The 22388-nt window shown below is 41.9% G+C and overlaps 1 protein-coding gene across 4 annotated transcripts in view; it reads left to right on the top strand.

Annotated features, from left to right (window-relative positions):
- RPAP1 (RNA polymerase II associated protein 1) overlaps positions 1 to 22388 on the top strand; it is a 46723-nt gene that overhangs the window by 3527 nt on the left and 20808 nt on the right. For all 4 annotated transcript variants that reach the window (XM_068399861.1, XM_068399858.1, XM_068399860.1 and 1 more), the window contains exons 2-12: positions 2592 to 2831; positions 3803 to 3951; positions 4515 to 4607; positions 5958 to 6138; positions 8168 to 8344; positions 11292 to 11498; positions 16109 to 16224; positions 16644 to 16742; positions 17202 to 17303; positions 18091 to 18258; positions 20589 to 20771. In XM_068399861.1, coding sequence (XP_068255962.1) covers positions 2642 to 2831; positions 3803 to 3951; positions 4515 to 4607; positions 5958 to 6138; positions 8168 to 8344; positions 11292 to 11498; positions 16109 to 16224; positions 16644 to 16742; positions 17202 to 17303; positions 18091 to 18258; positions 20589 to 20771 — 1665 coding nt within the window. In that variant the 5' untranslated portion in view covers positions 2592 to 2641. The remainder of the gene's footprint in view (positions 1 to 2591; positions 2832 to 3802; positions 3952 to 4514; positions 4608 to 5957; positions 6139 to 8167; positions 8345 to 11291; positions 11499 to 16108; positions 16225 to 16643; positions 16743 to 17201; positions 17304 to 18090; positions 18259 to 20588; positions 20772 to 22388) is intronic.

Genomic DNA, 22388 nt, shown 5'->3' with positions numbered 1-22388 from the left:
ATTTTTGCACCAGACTAATGCCCACCTCTGTATTACCATCTTGTAACTCTTTACATTTGGGCAGCCTATATATCGATATGGAGGAAGGAGTGACTTTGAGGAAACGGTTCCTGGAACGACATCTAACCTCTTTAGACAGTGACTGCATAGTTGGCATCTTGTGCAGGACAATTCCCCAGACAAATGAAGACAGTTTCAAGGCCCACTATATTTTTGATTAATGTTTTTAATACACAGAGACTCTGACAAGTAAATGTACATCCCTGTGTGGAAGAGGCTTATTGCAGAAAGATTAGCAGCCCACTTTGCTTATAACTGCGTATTTTGTGTCTGTTAATCGTAGCATCACCCTCATTTGGGCTTTGAAGCCTGTGATGATAGGGCATGAAACACTTGGCTTCTGATGCATGTGGTGCTACTTAGGCATATCAAAGAGGGACCTATCAACTGAAGTATGACTATTGGAGCCCCTGTTGTGGCAGAAAGCTCTGTAAATAAACAGCAAGTAGGTGTGTACTTATGCTAGGAGTGCCCAAAAAAAGGAGCTGTCTGCAGAAGTTGAAATTTTTGCTGTGCAATTGCAAGGGAGCTGGGCTGAAAGGGAGTGTTTCTGCATTCTCAGCATCAGTCAGAACTGCAATGACATCCCAGGTGTTTTTGTGTTAAGTCCTTCTCTGACAGTAGCGAGGCGCCGTAGCAGAATGCTCCCTTTCCTTTCTGCCCTGGAGTAGCCTTTGCTAGTGGCCATGTTCTACAGATGTCCTTGGCAGCACTGGCAGAGAAGTTGGGGGGGAGGGTTTTATTGTTCAGAGGGTACAGGGAAGTTCCCCTTGTTGCTGCTTGTGCGATATGTAGGCTTGGTGTGAATGGAAGTTGTTGTTCTGGGACTCTTGAGCTGACAGCTTTCATTAAGGTCAGTGTTTTGAGAAGTCTGAAATTCAGCAGCTAACTCATGATGCTGGCATCGGATGAAGAGGTCTGGTTCCTCAGTCATGAAGTGCTGGAGCTAATGGAGTCCCTGGAAACCTCGAAACCTCTGAAACTCCACTTTGTTTTGGTGCACAAAACTCTTAACTCTGAATGGTTTTAGTTCAGCTTTTGCACAAAATGAGGGGCAGGAGAAAGAATTTCAGTGGGTCTTACATGGTTGTTGGCTTTATACTGAGGCCTTGATTTTAAAAAAAACAACAGCCAAATGTAAAACTCCCTGGACCTCCTCATGCTCTTGGAACCAGCAGCATCACATCTAATCCACCTTGGTCAAGAATGAGATCCCTGAAAATAGTATAAATATTCCAAGTGTAGGTCATAAATACTGCATGAGGTGATTCTTGTGTCTGTTAGTATCCTTCCCACAAGATATGTCCCCACATATTTTACAATAAAGTATGATAAGACAAAGCATTGGCTTCAGGGCAGTGGCTGTGCCTACACAATGACTGAATTTTGTTTTGAAATTAAGTAGAGATTCACTTCCAAGCTTTGCATTTTCTCATGCGTACAGCCTATCCATATGGCAGTTAATTGTAGTTTTAAAAATCCATATCCACTTTCCTTTCCAACTTCACAATAAATCATCATTAAGTCCTGATGGGCTTTTAAAAGTGGAAGAGATCAAATATGAACAAAATATTTCAATGTGCTAAGTGTGGGAGGGTGTCAAGTCAGTAGCATTAGTGCTGATCAGTGATTCAATTAGTGTGAAATGTATTTGCAACACTTTACTTGCTGCCTATGAGAAATGGATTGATGGTCCCAGTCTCTGGGAATAAGAGGTGGGGAATAATACTCACAAATATTTTCATGCCCAGTAGATGGGAGGTGGAATAGTTGCTTTCCTACTAAGTTCTCTTATGCACAGAGGTAAAAGCCTTTATAAATACCACCCTTGGCTTTCAACCCACAACTGGCCTGGGCAATGAATGAAAATGCTTGGAAATGGCGTGACTTCTGCAAATAAGAGGGCAGTGAAAGAGTGCAAGAGAACTGAAGCAGGAGGACTAGATAAGGAAGAAAAACTTTTTTCACTTGGGAGATTTGAGTGAGAAGGAGAGCAAACAGAGTCAGTGAGGGTGAGTGCATTGTCCAGGTCTACATGGACAGGCTCTTGCATCCTGACAGAGATGCTAATGCTAGGATCCTGAGGAGACTCTATGCTGGAGGGGAGAGGTTTGCATGATACTGTGCTTCTGATGTTCTTGGTTGGTGTTGATATTGGAGTAGGTCAAAACTGTTATCTTGGACCAGGTGCTTCTGTGGCTTTGCAAATCCAAGGCTGTGTTGTTGGCATTCTGGAGTGATACACTTCTTGGCTGGCTTTTTGCTGGATGGATGCCATTCTGCTCCCAGTGGCTGGTAGACCAGGTGTTGGCTTGTCTAGTAGCATGTTGTTTGGCAATGAAGAACAAGATAAATAGTTTGTCTGGGACTCTGGTACAACTGGTTGTGTTCTGGGGTGATCCTGAAATAGAGCGGCTGCAGTATGTACAGGAACAACAGAGTGGAACAAAAAATGAATAGTTTTCCATTGCTGTCCCCATCCTTTCCCCAGGAAATCCAGTTCTGTAACCAGTTTTCTATGTCTTAAATAGGTTCCATGTGAACAGCACGCAGGGCCGGGCTGCAAGAGCAAGAAGGCAGGATGTTGCCAAGACCAAAGCCTGGGGAGTCCGAGGCAGACCTGCTACACTTTCAAAGCCAGTTCCTGGCAGCCAGAGCTTTACCTGCAGTGAAGATTGTGAAGAAAGCAGACAAGAGGAAGGGGGAGGAAGGGAGCACAGATGCTGAGAGACCCCTACTACAGGACAGCAAGGATGTAGTCATGTTGGATGGTAATTTCCCTTGTGGGGTTCTTTGAATTACGAGGTTTCTCTGTCCCTTTCAGTGTTCCTCAGTGGTTGCCCTTTCACCTCCCTCTCAAGCCAGTGTTGCTTTTGCCCCGCATGTGTGTCCTTCTTGCAGTATTGTTTGTTCTTAGCCTTGTTGGAAAATGTACTTGTCCAATGTTACTAGCATCCAGTAGAACTACCTTTCCAGCACATTGCCTTTGTCTACATTTATCAGCTGTCTGTGGTACCTTGCCAGCCTCAGTGCAGGAGGTATTTTCTGTAACTTGGACACTCACTGCTTATTTTTCCATCTATCCAGACCCTGTTCTCAGTGTCTTTGAGATTTAGTTCTGCTAACAGCTCCAGCTTTCAGCCAGCAGATCTGGCTGGATAAGCCTCCTTCCTGCCGTTTTGTTTTCCTCCATCAGTAGTAACTGTAACATTTCTGTCATCTGTTTAATAGTCTCAGAAGCTCAAGGTGCTTTCTTAAAAGCAACGATTTAAATCTTACAGTGCTTGGCTCCAGATAAGGTGATATAATCCCAGTTTGTAGATAGTGAAAAGGAGGCCTTCACTTGCTCATGATCATACAAATCACTCACTGTTAGAGCTGGTAGTAGAAATGTGCTTTTCTGTACACCACCTGCAAGGACGCTATTTGTTTCTGTACATCCTTGCTTCTTCCCTTAATACTTGCCATCAGGCCTCAATACCCTTTCCTGCTTATGCACCTCTTTGAAAAGACCTTGGTGCCAATACATAAATAATGAAATTCTTGAGCATGTTTCTCTCCACTACCCAGTGCAAGTCGGAGACAGAGGAGTCTTCGTTGTCTTATTGCTTCCTGATCTTCTTTGTTTCTCATCAAAGCAATAATAGGTGCTATTAGGGAGCTTTTGGACTGGCACCTGTTGCACAGTAGTTATGTATGAGTAACTTGACTGCTTTTTTTTCTTATTATTTCCACTCCACAGATTTTCCTGATATTCTCCCAGCTTTAACTCCAGCTCCTCCAAAAAAGTCCAAGATCAAAAGTGCCTGTGTCCACTTTGAGGATGAAGATCCAGAGGAAAGACTGGAGAGTCATGATCAACACATTACAGCAGTCTTCAGCAAAATTATTGTAGGTCTGATTTTTATATGACGGTCTAGTGTTTCTTTGAATTCTGTAAACTGAGCAGTGGACAGGGATGGAGGGTTCTGTTGCTGCTTTTTATTTCTACAGTGTAATGAAGCAGTTGTAGCACTGTAGACCAGTGTCCTGGAGCACCTTGAAAGAAAAAGTTCTTTGGGTTTAGTTTTACTGTCAGTTAAATATGGGTTTGAATCTGCTCTCCAATCCAGACTGCCTACAGGTCACACAGCTTGCAATGCAGGCACGTGCTCTAGTGGGGATTTGGTTGAGTTCTGGACTTTCTAAGGGCGATGTTCTTATTGCTCTGCATTGGCCCAGGTTTTCCTTTATCTGATTCTTTCAGTGGTGCATGGAATTTGGCAGCCCAGCCTTTTGGAAAATAGCCTCACTTTGGCTCTTAATAAGCATAAGGTACTATGAGCCTGACAGTGATGTAGCAGAAAGCTTGTGAGATGCAGAGCTGAGAGATTTTCAGTCCACTTTTAGCTAAATGGTAGAAACACGTCTGGCTGTTGCAATGGTTTCTACAGGGTTTGAATTTTTGTCTGCAGGAACGAGACACAAGTGCAGTAGCAGTGAACACGCCAGTGCCCACAGGAGACCCATTTCCAAGGACATTTCACCGCTCTGAGATAAAAAGTGAGGTAAGATTGCGAGCAGCTCTTTTATGCTACCTTCATTAACTATTCAACTTCCCCACCACAAAGCCTACTGCTTGATGGGTGGTAGGGCTCAAAATAAGTGACTTGGCATGCTGAAGACTAGTAGCTGGCTCAACGTACCTCTGGCATTACCACCTTAGTGTAGGAAAGAGTTCTCCTACGAAGCTGCCATCAAGTAGGCAGTCCATACCATGCAGTTAAATGGCATCGGAATCCTTTTGGTTTAGGAAAAATGGTGATCCCCTTCAGCTAACTTTAGTGAGGTCAAATCTGCACTGTTGTAATAGATCCTGTTCTGTTTTTTTTTTCTCTGAGGAACAATCTCTGTTAATTTGTCAACCAGGTTTGATTAAGTCCATGCTTACTGAAGTTGCGCCTGATTCCTCCTGGCATGATATTTGAGTACGGTTGCACAGATTATGTTTTGCATTTTTTGGAATTTTGACATATTTTTTTATCTGAGGCTGTAAAACTGGAAGCCATGGCTGCTGTCATCAGTTTTTGCTGTAGTAGGAAGAGCTGCTAGCTGAGCGGGAGTCAGATGCTTGGAATTGGTATGTGGTTGATAGCTGTGGTTGCTTTGAAGAGGTAGCTTATTTTGAAGGACAGCTTTTTTGAAGGGAAAGAGTAATACTTTTTAAACTACCAGTTCTGTTTACTTGATGCAGGAGTGCACAAAGCAGCTACCAAATATTCAGACTGCCTTTTACGCTTCTCTGGACTGAGGACATGCAAGAGTTTTTTCACTTAGTCTGCTTTGGATTTCCTGTGCATCCTGTGCAAGGCACTTCAGAGCCATGCCCTTCCATTGCCTAGGCAAGCAGCACAGTAATTTAGTCAGGGTTATTTTAGCACCACTTGCCCACTTCTTACGGCATAAATCTCTTCACCCTGCTGTTCTCTAATCACCTTATAAGAAGCTTGTTCCAAGCATGTGGTGAGCACAGTACAGTATAGCCCCATTTATCCTCAGAAATGCAAAGTATTCAGCTATGCAAGGTTTCCAAACAGCAGGAAAGCTGGAACTGTTGTGCTTGGTGATATTTTAGGTGTGCTTGCCTGACTTGAATTCACTCATAATTAATCATCTTCCTTCTCTAGGTTAGCAAAAACATTCATGTTTTTGTCTCTCTGTCCTAGCATTAAACTGTGTGTTAAAAAAGGAATAACACACACAGAAAAGGGCAGGTGGCTGCCAGCAGCTTCTCAGTGTCACGTCCCAAAGTCTGATCTGAGGGTGTCTTTAGGATCAGATCTATACATTTGTTAGTGGCAGGTGTGCGGGGGAGTTCTGCAGAGGAAAGTGGTGACGCATGGCTTCCCTGTTTGCAGGTGAAGGTGGGATCTGGAAGAAAAAGCATCTTTGCACAAAAGATGGCAGCGAGAAGAGCTGCTGAAGAGGCAGCCACAGCTCCCTCTGCTGCCCAGTGCGTGCAAATGAGACCAGCTGCTCCGGATGCCCTGGGTCCTGAGGGATCAGCAGGAGAGGCACCTCTCCCCCGCATCAGGGGTGGTAAGTGGAGAATCTTCTGCTTATCCAGCCTACCATATTTACATAGCCTTAGTAACCATAACATCAGTGCACCTTATCTTTAAAGTAGGGTAGCACCGTTAATCCGCAGTTGAGGAATCTCAAGGTTGCTTGGAATGTCTGTGGAGTGACAAGGGTTTGAAATGGTCTGAGACCCAAATTAATATTCTAAAATTTGGGTTAGCTTTCTCACTGATTTCCTTTTTGCTTCACACAGGGCCAAACAGATTTATTTTTCAAGGTTCTTGTCCTCCTTTTCCTGTCTGTTTGTTATATGTAAAGTTTTTCTTGTTTCATCGTTGATTTCCACAATTTTAGGAGGAGGGTTCTTCTTGTGTCTGATGAAGGTGTTTGAGACCACTGTGATGCAGGTTCCCACTCCTACCTAGAAGCTGAAAGCTCAGTCTTCTTTCACCAGATCCGCTGCAATGAGACTGTGGCTTTGCTCCATAAGGAATGCTGTGAGGCAGTGCTGATGAGTCAGTGCCACCTCCAGCAGTTACTTGTCTGACAGCAACGTGACAAGGAAAGATGAAACCAATTTAACTGGTACCAGCACCTCCAGGCTTTTTTGTCTTGGGCAGTCCTGTTTGCTTAGGACCACCATGTGGCTGGGTTTTTCCCTGGCACCCTCTTTTTCACATTGAAATAGAGGCCAGATGTCATTTGTGGGTTATCGCAATTTGGCTAAGGTTTCTGTCTGCCCTGACCCCATCAGAAAATTGGTAAGAGAACCCCGAGATGTGCTGTGTTATGCGTGCACAAATCCACCATCCAGGTCAATACACTGTGCTTACTGTAGATCCTGTTACGTTTGTGCATGTGTACTTCTGAGAAGTCTCAAAGGGGGAATACAGCAGCCCTATAGCTGTGATCCTCTTGAAGTAGAATGCTTTTAAAATGTACTAGCACAACACAGGGATCAGAAAATGAATTGGCCTCCTCAGCGAGATTGTTGCAGCAGGATCACTATAAGCAAGAGGAGAACAGGGGGAGCTCTGGTAACAAAATGTTTGTGCCTGATAACTCTCAGCTCAGTTGCTGATGGTGGGAAGCTTACTGAATCTTTTACCAGGTCGCTCTGGCTTCTCATCTCTTTCTGCTCAATATGCAAGACAACTGCTGTGGAGATGACATCAAACCTTACTGATGTTGTGATGAGTGTAATTACTGCTGTTTGAACAGGGGTTTGATGCTTTCAGAGTTGGCTGGTTTAGGGTCATAGGCATGTTGCAAGTCACTATATGGAGTATATGAACAAAGCATAAGGAATGAAGTCACTAAGTCAGGTCCTTGTATAGTGGGCTACAGGACAGCTGAGAGGGGGCTCAGTCTGACCAAAGGAGCACGTTACCCTGCTGCTAGAGTTAAATGAAATGAGCCTTTAAAAAGGATTTAGATCAGCTGATAAAGGAGACTTGATTTTGTTCAGGGTAGGAAAAATCCCTCCCCGAACTTCAAATATGTTTAACCCTTAAAGGTGAATACAGGACACTGTTAGAAGCAACCACACCTGTGTTGAGAATCGATCCTGTATCACTCCAGAAACTAGGTTACATAGTAATTTTAATTCTCTGTCTCACTCAACAGATATTTATTAGGTCGTGGTTCACCTGACATACAAATGTGGGTTCAGGTTTTCTTGGGCAGAGAAATAATCTAGCGTTCACTAACTTGGAAGAACGCTCTGATGCGTCAATTGTGAATTATGCTCCATTTTACCTTTTCTTGCTGTTGCTTTGCATTAAAGAAACAAAATTCCTTTCCCCCCATCCTTTCCCCAGCTCCTGAAGAAACAAGGTGGAAATGTCATTTTCTTGTGACATAGGATGCAAGCCCAAATATTTTAATTTTGTTTGAAGTTAAACTAAACTTCTTTACTCCTATTTTAACTTGGCAACCAATGTAAAAAAAAAGAAATTATGCAAGCCTGATAATGACAATATGGAGATACATTCATAATGCTGTAGACACTTAGATCACTAACACCTTTCTCTGGTGGATCTTACAGATAAAGCTGGTGACTCTTTGAGCTCTCAGCGACCTTGTCTCATAACGGGAGAGGGTCTTAGGAGCCAAAAGAGTGAGCAGGAAGCTCAAGCTATTCACAAAGAGAACTTGGAGAAGCTGCGGTCCATGTCTGAGGAAGAGATCCTGCAGGAGCAGGAAAGGCTTCTGGCTCAGCTGGGTATGTGCTCCCCAGGGTGAATTCTACTAGAGGCGTGGAAGATTACTGAATATGCAGGTGTCCTGAAGTCTTACCAAGTTCACAGATCAAAGATGGGAGCTTGGGATTCCTGCTCATTGCATACGTGGATAATCTAGTTTCCATGTCATGTCAGTAGCTTATGAGTAAGATTTAAGTGTGAAGGAATTAGAGTGCTTATTCCTCATTGAGAGGGGGCTTGGCTTGTCTGTCTTGTCTCCCCTTTGCTGTGGGTTAGGACGGTCCATGCATTCTGTTACTTTGCACATCAAATACCTGGTTACATATACATGTATTGAGGTCCTAAAATGTAATTCTCTGAAGCAGATAAGAAAGCAAAGCTATTCTTAGGATGGCCGTAGCAATGCTGAGGTGAGAGAGCGCCCTTGGTCTTCCCCTCCAAAATACCTAAGACTTGGGCCAGAACTGTCAGTACTCAGATAAGGAAAATGTGTCGGCATGTGGGAGATTTCAGTTTGAATCTATACTTGGTGGAGCAGAAAAACTTACAACTAGCCTTGAACTTCTTGAAAAAGTGTTTTAATTACCTGGCTGTTGGGTGCAGGGGTCTGGCCTCTGGTTTGGAGCCCTGTCCACAGTGGTGCTCTGGGAATGCCTGTCACTGACAGCTGATTACAAGGTGGGGGAGAACCCTGAGTGGGATATATTTGATAAGACTCTCTGTGATCTAGGGCATGGTAAAACACGTTGGCATTGGTTTCAATTATTTTGTATGCTCAAGGAGAGCAGACGTACAGATGTAGGTGGCAGGGAAGGGTTTTTGAAATTCTCATAATTTCAGATTCTCTAGCATCAAATTTAAGTGTGAGTGGCATTTTAGATGCATAAGTCTATTGTGGGTTTCGCTTAAAGATCATGTTAATGTTGACTTTATTGCAAGCAGCATGGGTATAACTGGGAAGGTGGCAAAGGAGAGGCACATCCTTCATTCAGAGAGCTGAGGTGACAAAAATATTTTTTTTATACAGTGCTTATAACAATGGCATGTGTATGAAAAATATCTTGTTTATGTACTTTCTTCTTGTGACTGATTTGTGATATTTGCTCCTTGTCCCCACCACTCTATCCTTTGGGATATTAGTGAAGTGAATACTTAGGGAGTTTAAAAAGGGTAGGATATATTTTAAGTATTTTTGAACAATAAATCATTTTCTAAAAGTATTTGTTTATATGCCCTATGGGTTAAAATTGTAGATCTTTCAGTCTTTGAAGCCTTAAGCAAGATGGGAGTAATTTTGGCATTCCAAAAATATCTGTTAGGAATTATGCATGATGAAGCAACTCCTAAACTAAATCGCTGGCTTACAGGTTAACTTGGGAACTAGACAGGCGCAGAGATGTGAATTAAAGAGACTTTTTCTCCATATTCAGGAGTGTGAATAATTTATGGGTGTTTAATGCTGCCCAGTCTCTGAATTAACCTCTTAGTTATGAAGCAGATGAGACTCCATGGTGTGGAGTATGAGGATGGGTAGGAAATTCCATGCTGGGCAGCCTCTTCAGGGTCTTATTGTTGAGACTGTTCTGGTTTTGCTCATGGAGACTCTGGGCAGGAGTAGGCTTACTTTCTGACATGCTATGCACAGATTGACATAATCAGTGACTTGTTTGTCACTGTTTGTGTGAAATTATGAAATAACAAAATTATGGAATAATTTTCCTTGCTGTGTAGAGTGAAGTGTGAGAAAGTGAGAGCTCTGCTTGCATTCAGGAAAAAATATGGGTGTTTTAATGAGACTGGGCTGAATGCCTCTCCCCTGCCAAGGGAGATTTAAACTGCATTATGAGGAGAGTGTGCAGCGATCACAAGTGTGGGATGGATCCTTGAATCCTCTTTGAACTGTTTCAGAGACACAGGATTAGTTTCCTTTTTGGGATGACTTCTCTCAGGTACAGAGCATTTCTGAATTGCTTGTCCTTTGTCCTCCAAAGAATAAATAATCAATGTAGGTGTTATATTCTCTTACTTTATATGTCTCTGGTACTGCTTATTGGAGTATCTCTGTACCTTTTAGAGGCACAGTGCACAGGCTCTTAGTGTTCACTTCTGGCATAAGCATCCCAACGCCATCTTCTGGATGGAGAATATTCAGAGAGAAAGTGTAGTCCATCAGAAATGATGTGGGATATCTGTAGCAGAACTGAAAGTAAAATGATGATCTTCAGACATTTTCCTATTTTAGAGCCATAGGAATATTATCTGTCTTTCAAAACACCCCTACCTCCCAAGTGTTCCTTTTTTCCTCCAAACCATGAAGAGAATGTTTTCTGAAAAATGAGAATCTCTTTTCTGGATGTTGTCAGACCATAATTGACTCTCAGGGTGGGGAGTCAGTTGAGAACAAACAAGATCTCCTTTTCCTAACATAATATCTAGACCATGCGCTGCAACTCTAGTGCAATTCAATAAAGAGCAGGTAATGCTTTTTGTGGTGTCTGTCTGGTGTGTTTTCATAGCATTCAGATTGATGCAACCGAGCGGCCCACGGGCAAGGTAGGCAAACTGTCAGGCCTGCGTTGCTCCCATAAATCACAAACCAGAATTCTCTCCGCAATGAATAGTCTTGGTTGGATGTGCCTTTTCAGTGGCAGTGAAGGGGAAAGGAACAATTATCTCTTTATTTGTAAGCTAGGAGAATAACTAGAATTTTTGTTGTTGCTTTACCTTAAAAGACATTTATCATTTATTTCTCTGGTGTCACCTCACCAGTCAGTTGTACCCAGCTTATGTGCTGAAGAGGTCATAAAGCACTTAAGTGCCTCAGTTTGAAAAGAAAGTTTGTACAGAAGAAGAGGGCATGTGGAATGGCAATGAAAAGGCTAAAACATAAATAGCAGGAGCTATAGGCGTATCAAGTGTTTTGAGACTTTCTGTCACTTCTCTGTCTGTCTCTGTCAATACTTGCAGATTCCAGTTTAATTGCTTTCTTAAAGTCACGATGTGATGACAATGAAGGCCAGAAAAAGGAATTAAAAATGGAACAGAACAGACCGGAGGAGTGTTTGGAATCTCTGCCTGTTGCTGAGCATGATGTAGGATCACCTCTTTCCATGCAGGAGTCAGGTCTGGAAGAATCTGTAAGAAAGGAAGAAAATATGAAGGTAGAAATCACAGGTAAGAAACAAAGTGCACGTTGTTAATGTTCTGAACATAAATGTAAGGCTTGTATGGTGTTTGCATCAATCCAGATTGGATTGATGTGGCACTTTGTTAGTTACCCAGCTCAGAATTTTATTATGGTATTCAAAAAATACATATACATCTGTTAACATCTGTTATTTCTAGCTGGGCTCCAGAGATTAGAAGGGTGATACACTATGTAATGGAGGTGAGCTATTCAGTGGGAAGTCTTGCTTTGTTTTTGAAATTTGTTGTGAGGTCTTTGAAGGGAAAATGTGTTTTAAACAGTAGGAATCATTGCTCTTCTGTTCAGTCGTGTGAACAGGGAAACAGAAGAGTGTGGTGGTGAGATTCAGCTCCTGCTTGAGTAATTTCTTTCAACTGGGACCAGTTAGGGAGAAGAGGGTGTTGGGTAGGTAACAGTGATTTGCTCACAGGATAGCATGGAGGTGATGGTCAACTTCACTTCAGGGAAATTGCTCATATAGCGCATGTGTGTCTTATCATGACACTGCTCCTGATGGCCCTACTCTGTGGCTTGTGCCTCAGAGCCCACGCGGTGATTTCCACAGGATATAGTTCTTTTCTTTGTGCTTTGGATGGAGGGAAGTATTAAGGTGTAGTGTTCTTCTTTTTTGGAAGAATTGTACAGAGCTGTTGCCTCTTATGACAGAACTCTAATACTCAATATATGCCTGTATGAGGAGAAAGCTGCTTTATCCCCAGCAGCTAGAGCAGCCCATATATTCTCATGGGAGAAAAGAAGTGTTTTCCCCTTAAGCTTCTGCTCTTGTTGCTTTCCTCACTACAGTTTTTTCTTTAGCCATTTATTTTTCTCTGTTATGATTTTAGGCTCTCATTCTCACCTTTCCCACACTTTTGCTCGTAGCATGTCTCTCTCCCTCCTCAGCATGCTTCTCCTCCAATTTCATGTCAATTTTTGACTGTCTGTGTCTCTTGATCCTCTCTTCTGATGCATTCTTTGTGTCCCAGTGCAACATGCAGACTCATTAAAGAGGTCTCAATCACTCCTGGATTACAGCTTAGTGTTTGCAAGATATAACAACAGTTTACCACATGTACATGTGCAGGAGAAGGAAAGCTGATTAGTAGTCTCTTATTAAGGAGAACACTGAGCAGTCCTTTTGCTGTTTCTCCCCAAGTTTTGCTTTTCCGTGAATCCATCTTAATCAAAAGGACTATTTTTAGTTCTTTCTAGTTCCAGAACAATTGAGTGCACAAGTAGCACCAGATTAAATGACTCACCTGGGAGCAATAGTAGTGGGCTGAACGAGATGGTAGTAGTGCTCTTGGGAATAGCTCAGTGTTCAAAGCATCGTGTGCTGACAGCATATTTTGCTTCCCATGGAAGACTGCACAGGAAAGGAGAAGAGGAGTTTTCCCAGGATATTTGAAATAACAAAGAAAGGATGAGCTGGAACACAGTTACAAAACCAAGGGAAGCCTTCCCAGCACCTGAGTTTATGCCTGCAGCCCATCTTGGCCAACAGGAAATGTAAAACATCAATTTGACATTAGCACTTAGTATTGGGCTGTTGCATCTGTTCATGCTCAGGAGTAAACTCATAATGAATAACCCAGCAGAAATGGTCATTCTGAACGTCCCCAGGAACAGGATGATGACACAAAGCAATGTGATTGCTCAAAAGTCAAACCTGTCTGTCTAATGGGATAAAAGGCTACTGTTTCTAATAAACAAGATGGTGAAGCCTTTATCCAGCAACTTGTAATCCTACCAAATGTAAAAGTAATTTCTGGCACCAAGACAAAAGGGAAAGCAAAGCAGAAAGGGAAGAGGTTGGGTGGTAGCCTTTAATATAATCTAAGTCTGAAAAAGTTCAGTACAAATGTTGCATTCACACTGTCAGCTTGTGTTTCTGTAAAGGGATTTCTCAGTAACTGAAAAATCTGCTGATGCCTTGGAATATATATCTATTTTTCTTGTCAACAAGATCATAATACTAAGGGCTGGTGGTAATACGCGTAATCCTATTCACAGAATGATGTTATGGAAATTACGCATGCCAGCCACCATAACAGGGTTCAACTCTAGGTTTCCACTGAATCAATAAGCCAAAAAGAGATTCTTCTATAAAGTCCTTTTTATTAATAGCCCAACATCTCGAGCTGGGTGCCTCTTAAGAGGGACCCTGAACAAAGAAATCCCTGGGCAATTATACCCTTATAATCTATGTTCCCCACCCTTCATGTAACAGTTCTGACTACTAGTAATATTAGGGTCTGAGCTCCTCCCATTCTTCACTGGGTCCTTTCATTGTCTCTGGGCAGGCCATTTCTTTTCTTATCTCTAAGGTTGCAGCTTCTGTTAATGAATTGTTGCGGTTTAACCCCAGCCAGCAACTAAGCACCACACAGCTGCTTGTTTGCTCCCCTCTTGGTGAGATTGGGGAGAGAATCAGAAGAGTAAAAGTGAGAAAACTTGTGGGTTGAGATAAAGACAGTTTAATAGGTAAAGTAAAAGCTGCGTGCACAAGCAAAGCAAAATAAGAGAATTCATTCGCTACTTCCCGTGGGCAGGCAGGTGTTCAGCCATCCCCAGGAAAGCAGGGCTCCATCATGCGTAATGGTTACTTGGGAAGACAAACGCCATCACTCCAAACGTCCCCCCTGCTTACTTGTTCTTCCCCCAGCTTTATATGCTGAGCATGATGCCATATGGTGTGGAATATCCCTTTGGTCAGTTGGGGTCAGCTGTCCCAGCTGTGTCCTCTCCCAGCTTCTTATGGACACCCAGCCCACTTGCTGGTGGGATGGTGTGAGAGGCAGAAAAGGCCTTGACTCTGTGTAAACACTGCACAGCAATAACAAAAACATCCCTGTATTAGCAACACTGTTTTCAGCACAAATCCAAAACATAGCCCCATACAAGCTACTGTGAAGAAAATTAACTGTCCCAGCCAAAACCAGCACATGAGCGTAGCTTCTTTATCTTCTGTCTTGAACCAGCTGTGGGGCCTTCTTCCACTTTACTAGGTGAGAGTTCACAGCTTGCAGCCCAAGGCTTCAGCCACTTCAGCTTCCAGTGCTGAGCAAGGCTACCAGTCCTAACAGAGCAGCAAAAACTATTTATTATTAAAACTAATTTCCTTCTACAATGATTAACTCAGCACTATCCATTTAGTGATTAATGGAGGAGAAAACAATTTTTTGAATTACAAATGTCAATAGATTTCATTTTTTCTGCTGATTTTATTTCCTCTAGTTTTGCACCTACCACCCACAAACATTCCACTTTCTTACATTTCAGATGTTTTTTCCTTCTCTTCAATTAAAATGTGTGCTGAGCCTTTGGCTGAAATTCTGTGGAACAGCTTTCTGGCTGGGGAAGATAACTCTGTGCTTTGTTCCTTGCCTGACTCAATACCACCTTGATCATAAGGGTGAAGCTTCATCCTAGAAAGGATGAGTGACCTTCCTGAAAGTTTATCTGCTAATTGGAGGAAAGTAAAAGGTTAGGTTTCAGGCCAGTTATCAGCAGGAAAAGATCTGACAAAAGAATAGCAACTCAGTGGGACTCACTGTTCCTTGCAAGAGAAGACCAGAGCACTGGGATTAATAGCTGCAATGCAAATGAGTTCTGGGCTGCTCCAGCAGGAGTGATGCTGCTGCTTTTCATGCCCTCAGACTTGCCTGTTCCTGCCCTTATATGTTATTTCTCTTGAGACAGCAAAGACTTCTTAGATCATCTCTCCTCATGCTGGTATGGGATAGTGTCCTAGTAGCAAAGCATTACCTTTCCTAGTGTTCAGATCATTTCCAGTTACATCTGTCATGTCCCTTCACTTGTGAGATTCTTCCACATGCTGATCTGTCTCTTTCCTAGGGCAACTCTTGTGATGTCAGGCATAAATGTCTTGTTCCTTGAACTCTTCTAGTCGAAGTTCTTTATAAAGTTAAATCAGTAGTTTCTTCCTTTAGTATTTGCACCTTTGAAATTCTTGTTCAGCTGTCCAGTTTCCCCACTGAGCTGTTTCTCAGGCAAGCTGTGCAAATTTTCAGCTGTTTTGATCTTTTCTTCCCAAGCCTTTAGAGGGGGACACAGAATGAAGAGCAGCATAGCAAATGCGACAAAAGCATGAATAGTAGTGTTTGTGCTCTCTCCAGTGTGTCTAAGCTGAAATCATACTGGCTTCCAATAATTTGCTTGGACCTCTCTGCATTCATACTTTCGAATCATTTCACATCTTCCCTAACACTCCCTGCCTTAGTTTGCTTTCTCAGAAGTAGGGCTGATATTATTTTTCTGCCCTGGTTCCGATCACTTGCCTTATTTGTGTCCTGACTTCTGTTCAACTTCTTCCAAATTAGCCTTGTCTGTGAATTTATCATTACAGTGCTGTTTACTTCCTCTTCTAGCTCTCACGAAAGATGAAAACAGCTTTAAACCTTTGATGTTTATGCATCAGCCAACAGTCAATTTGAAAATTGTTTTCTTCTTATTTTACACGAATCTTATATTTGATGCAGTCTTTAAGCTAAGTAGGTTGGCAAGGAGGGAATAGTATTTTCTTCATCCCTACGTTGGAAAGTAAGACTGCAATTTTCCCCCTCTCCCCCCAAAGATGATGATCTGCCTGTGAAGCCCAAGAAGGAATGGATTCACATGGATAATGTGGAGTTTGAGAAGCTGGAATGGATGAAAGATTTGCCCTCACCCCGGCAGAAGAAAACAAAAAAGGTCTGAACGCAGGAACTGATATTTTTCATGTTTGTGTCTGGATTATGCTTCTCAGCAGTAACAGTTTTGAAGGCTTCAAAATCTAGTCCTCTGGTTACTCAATCTATAAGATTTCACCAGGCTGAGAGATTCCCCAGTTTCTTCCACAGGGTGGGATGATACATGGTCAGTTCAATCTGTAGTGCTCAAGAGAGCTAGGAAGTGAGAGTCTAGCAACTGTAATCTGGGATGAAACAGGTCTGAAAGCTAAGAAAAAAAGGAAAGAGGGGAGTAATTTTTTTTAAGAATTTGAGGCCTGATCTGGGGAGTGTTTGAACTGTCACCTTCTAGCAGTTGATGTAAGAAGTGGTATTTTAAGTGATGAATGGAGTGGAACGCAATAGAAATAATCTTTTTCTCCCTCCACCTTTTTACTGTAGGGAATGCAAGCTCGATTCAGTTTAAAAGGAGAATTGATTCCTGCAGATGCTGATTTACCGACACATCTGGGCCTGCATCACCATGGAGAAGAGGCAGAGGTAGGTGTAATGTAGTGGAAAGGGGAAACACATTTCCGTTTTCTGTGTTTGATTTGATAGATTCCTTTTGTGTCAAGGCTTTTTAGTGACAAAAACCTTAGGAAAGTGAGGACGGGTGATTTTCTTTTGAAACAAGCTCCTGAAGAGAAGTTGTGTCTGCATGCATTAACTGCTTTACTTTCAGAAAACTCCATTAATGCTTTTTCTCTTTAGTGCCATTAAGAATCTGTGGCGTTGGAAAAACGTGCACATACTTCCTTTTCCTAAGAAGTTCAGTTTTGTCTTGTCACATCAATGATTAGAATCTCGTTTGCAATTGCCACACAGCAGCAAACAACATTGCATGCAGTTTATCTCCTGTTATGCAGTATTTTACAGTTAATATTATTTTAAGGGGCCCATTTTTACCTATAGCTGAGGTTTTTGTTGGTTTTGTTGTTTTTTTTTTTTCCCATTTAGAGGGCTGGTTATTCTCTCCAAGAGCTCTTTCATTTGTCTCGCAGCCAAGTTATTCAACAGAGGACACTGGCTCTACAGGTCTTGGGTCGTATTGTTCAAAAAGTAAGTCAATTTCCATGGAATTTCTCTCCATAATTCAAGTTTCTGGTGGATCATGGCCCAGATTTTCTGGTACTAGTTGGTTGCTTTGTACTATTCAATGAAGATGAGCAAAATCACCATGAGGGCATTCTTTTTCACTGGGGATCCTTACTGTTAGAAAAGTTAAGTGTTGGGACATAACAAACTGAGTTTCAGGTTTCTCTGGAAGGAGATGCTGCCAAGTGTTGTTTAGCAGCAGTGCTGCAACTTCAGTTCTGTTGTTGCTCTGGACACAAGTTATTTTTTTGGTGTTACTTTTGTGACAAACCTATCCTAAGCAATGACCCTTTCACTCCTGTTCTCTGAGCCAGCTTCACGATGTGCTTTTTCTATAGGAGGTGAGAATGAACAAGCCTACTTGTAGAATGATGTGCCAGTATCATAAAGCAAAATGAATATTTACTTCTGTGCACATTTCCACCTAGCTCTTAGGGGAAGTGCTAACCTTCCCTCCAACAGCACTGGAGGCAGAGAGGAAGAAAGTGTGGTTTTGAGACGAACGATGGGGCAGAACAGAGTAAAGTCAGAAGCTGGGCCCAGACTTTAGAAAGAAAGGTTTCCTACATTAAGGAACTGGAGTTGCCTGTGTCTGTAGAATGAAAGAAGGAGAAAATGAAGGAAAAAAAACCTGCACACACTTTAGCTGCTTTACAGTAGAAATGGGAAGAGGCCAACATGCAGAATGTTGAGACGTACCCAGTTGGGATGAGACAGCTTTAACACTGGCTCTGTGTGGCATATATTTCAGGCCAGGGCTGGAGAGTTTGCGTCCTCCTTGAAGGGCAGCATTCTGCGTCTGCTGCTTGATGCTGGGTTTCTCTTCTTGCTACGCTTCTCGCTGGATGATGCAGTGGATAATGTCATGGCAGCATCTGTTGGTGCTCTCTGGGCTCTGCTGGTGTCACTCGATGATGAGGTAAGACAATCATTAAGTGCCTGGTTTTGATTTCATGCTGAGCTGTTTACAGGAATCAGGATGAGAAGACATGGTAGGTAGCTTGAACAAAGGCTTGCTGGATGGGTTAGCATAATGATCAGTAGAGTGCCATTGCTGTGCTTTGGGACAGACAAGGGAGTGTGTTATCCCAGTTTGAGAGATTCAGACATCTCTTCTCCTGACTGAATGAGCTTTGCCCCATGATTAAATTCAGTGTAGGCTGCTGAGGTTCTCTTCCTTTTGATATCTTTACAATCTAGATCAGACCACTACTAATGTACATGTACAATTTAGTTTTTTTAATATGGCCTCTCATGTTGTTGGCTTCTTGCTTTGTAGCTTTCCTGCTTCTGAACAGATTAAATATTCTCCCTGCTTCCCCTTACATCATAATGATGCTGTTTTCTTTTTCTCTCATTGTCCATTTTCTGCTGTTCTCATGTGCTTTTCTGACACCGATAAATACCTAATTTTGCCTTGTCATGTGTCTGTTTTCTTCTTGATGCTTTTTCTCCTGTTAGAAGGTTGAAACTTCTTTTGAGTGTTCAGAGATACTAGAGAATCCTGAGCAGCAAGATTAAGATGTCTTCCTGGTTGTACAGAAGCAGTCCATTATAGGCAAAGCATGCTGTGGGCTGTGTTTCAAGTTCCTTCCATGCAAGCTGCTCCTGTGTCAGATTGTAAAGGGGCTGGTGATAGCGAAGAGTGGGTAGATCTCAAGAAGCCGCCTGCAACTTCTCCCAGGCCTTTAGAGCTATCCCTAGTGGGGAGGCAAGAAAAATGAAGGGCTGGGTAGCTTTCTTCATATCTTGTGCCTTTTCTAAGCTATGAGTCTAATGGTGTTCTGCTAGATGAGTCCTGCTCACCCATAGTAGGTAATTAATACTATGAATCAGCTTCGTAATGTGCTTTTCTTTCTTCTGATACTACTCTAGTTTATAACTATCTGCAGTGCTCTGATTCTCAGATCAAAGCTTGTGGCATGATGTCTTGTATAAATGGGGATTGCTGACTCTCTTGATGCCAAAAGCAGCACTTTGAGTGCTGTGTCAGTATATTTTATTATTTGGAGAGTCCTTCCTAGAGTCTCATGCTGCTGAGTTTCGAAAGGTCTCTGAGGAAGGGACAGGGCTGGAAGTCTGGCCTTTTGATCCAGGATTTGTAAGACAAACAGGATTTGTCCTCACTATAAACACAAGATCAACACGTATAAAAATCACCCTGTCTGAAGGTTTTGTTCATTCATCAATGGTTATGGAAAGGAAGCACCTTTGTCTTTGTTTCCTTCGAAGACCCAGATACTCTTGTCTTGTGCTTTTCCTTCTCGTGGTGGAAGGAAGGCTGTGGTCCCAAACTCTGTGTTCCAGATGGACTCATAGCTTCATCCTCTAAAGTCAGACCTTTTCTGACCATGTCATTCACTCACTTACTAACTTTGTTTAATATTGCGTTTTTTCTTTTTTGATGTCTGATAACTTGCACTTCCTTGGCACTCCCCATTTGAAATTTTTCAAAACAGCTGAGGGTTTGGTTGAAGTCAACCACTTCTTTTCTGACTAATGTGGTAGTTATTTCTAATTGCCAATTCAGGAAATGGAAATTTAAAACAGTTGTTAAGTAGTGCAAGCATTCAATTTGACTGTCTTTTATATTCTAAAACATTTTGAGGGAAGTAGGTCTGCTATGGGAGCAATCCCCTCTCTGAAGGGTTGAAAGCTCACTTATTGCAGTATTGCCCTAGGACTTGAAAGTACCTGACATTGTCATTAGCTGTGAATAAAAAAGGTTTTTTTTTTGCTGAAGCTGAGTGATGTTCAAACAAAAGCTAAACAAACGTGAACAGATACACCAGGCAGTCTTTATTTTAACATACCAATTTTTACATGATCATTCTGTATTATTTGTGACCTAAGTTCCACACAGGTCCTGAAATGGGAATAGAGCAAACAAATGCCAAATTCCAGTTTTAACTTCTAGAGCCTTGGTGGTTTGTTTGTTTATTTTTGTCTTAAACATTTTGCAGTTAAGCTGCATTACTGTTACCTATGTAGTGAATTTAATTCACCTCACAGTAATTACTTTTCATGGCTTCCCAAGTGCGTGTAGGTCATAGGTTAAAATCACTTCCCTGAAAAAGCATTGCATTCTACTTGTACATATTTAGAATACCCTTTATTGTGCTCTTGTTTTCCTGGGGTTAGGTTGGAATTAATAAAGCATTCTGTAATCAAATGCATCCTTGAAAATTTTTTGTCTTCCATGATTTCTTTGTGTGAATTTTATTTTATGTGCTTTTACTCTCCCTATAGAAGTATCTTGATTGGACTTTCTCATGGTACCAAGGGATGGCTGCATTCCCCTTTGTCCCTAACTATGAGGAGGAAGAAGAGGAGGAAGAGGAAGAATTAAATGGAACAGAGAAGTCTCAAGATAAAAAATTAAAGGATGAAAACAAGCCAGATCCAGATGTGGCCCGATATGATGTTGTAAAGGTAAGCACAGAGCTAGACCTGAAATCTTTTTAGGAATATAGGCTCTGCATGGTGGCTATGTGTGCTGTTGAAATATCTACCCTCCTGTGTATACTATTAAGAACATTCTGAACAAGAATTAGAACTCTTCCCTGGCTGTTGGATGTTATGTTTCTGTCATATATTACCAGGAGGGTAGTTTTATTGATCTCTAAAAACGTTGAGACTTGACCTGTGTGATTTCAGTATCATTAAGTATCTCTAACTTCCTCTAGGGTAAGTGGTAACAAGCACACTGATGACCTCGTAAGACTTGCTGAAAGACTGCATACAGACGTGACTTTCAAGCTCACTTACTTGACCTAAAAGTGAAAAGATTCCAGATGCTATTAAAGTGTCTGTATGCACTTTTGAAAAGTTAAACATGAGCATTACGGTTAGTTAGTGTTCAGGACTAGATTTGTACAATGACATTCTTTTTGTATTTGACATAAGGTGGGTAATTAGCATTTCCCCAATTTCATTCTTCATATTTGCATTTCTCAGATAAAGACTTACAGCATTAGGAAGGAATTCCTCACATATTTAAGCCTAATCCCACATTTCTGATAGGAGATCTAAAAATAGCAATCTTTGTTATCTCAAACCCAGCTTTGGTGGAGCTAATGCAACTCTCTTGCCTGCTGCAATCATTAAAACCTGTGATCACATCACTTAGTCCATGTGCTTGAGCCTGTGTTCGAATGGTACTTGGTAAAAAGCTTCCCTGGGAAAATGAATTACTGTACTTGGGCATCTGGTCTCGTTTAGAGGCTTCATGATTTCACATGTATTCTACTAGGTGACACTGTTTAAAAAGCTTAACAAAAGAGTTGTAGACAGAAGAGATGAGATCAGTTTGTGATTATGGAAACAGTTACGTGGTTCAGCATAACAGATTTTAACTTGTTCCAAGTGGCCTGAACTCAGAAGGTATTTGGGATAAAATTCTCCACTGTTACAGTTGTGAAATTCCATTTTCACACTTGTTTATTGGCTGTTACAACCCAATTACTTCACACAGTTGGAAAAGCATTTAAACTAGCAGCTGAACTCAGTCAGGCCTAGAACTACAGCCTTGCTTGGCTGCAACTTTTATTTAAAAGTATCGGTACTATGAACTCAGGTGGTGTGGAGTTGCATTTTCCCAGAACTAGGAATGCAAAATGCTGTTACTCAAACTGAAGATTTATTTCCTAGCACCACCAGTGATCATGGTCTTCTGCTCTGTGAACCGTAAAATAAAAATCACATCGTCTCTCTGCATCTCTTTTCCTACTGCAAAACAGGGATTGGTGTCTGTTCTCCGCTTCTGTCAGCTTTCTCTGACATAGTAGGTACTATCGGACAGAGTGCTGCATTAGGTGGAGGTGGTGTCTAGCCAAAATGATTCAAGGAGCACAAGAAGCTTTTTCAGCCACATTAGGTTTTAGTGGTCCTTTATAGGGAAGGTTGTTTTCCTATTCCCTGTTTCCTATTCCAGTTTCATACTCTAGAAGACACAAGTATCCAAACACCACCAGTGGTCTGATTCAGAACAGAAGGTCAGTTGTTCCTGCTCTCTTGACCTAATTCTTGCTCCTTTGCTAGTGTACTGGC

The sequence above is a fragment of the Nyctibius grandis genome, chromosome 4 (assembly GCF_013368605.1).
Source record: "Nyctibius grandis isolate bNycGra1 chromosome 4, bNycGra1.pri, whole genome shotgun sequence".
NCBI lineage: Eukaryota > Metazoa > Chordata > Aves > Nyctibiiformes > Nyctibiidae > Nyctibius > Nyctibius grandis.
The sequence above is the reverse complement of the archived record's forward strand: the minus strand, read 5'-3'. Positions and strand labels throughout refer to the sequence as shown.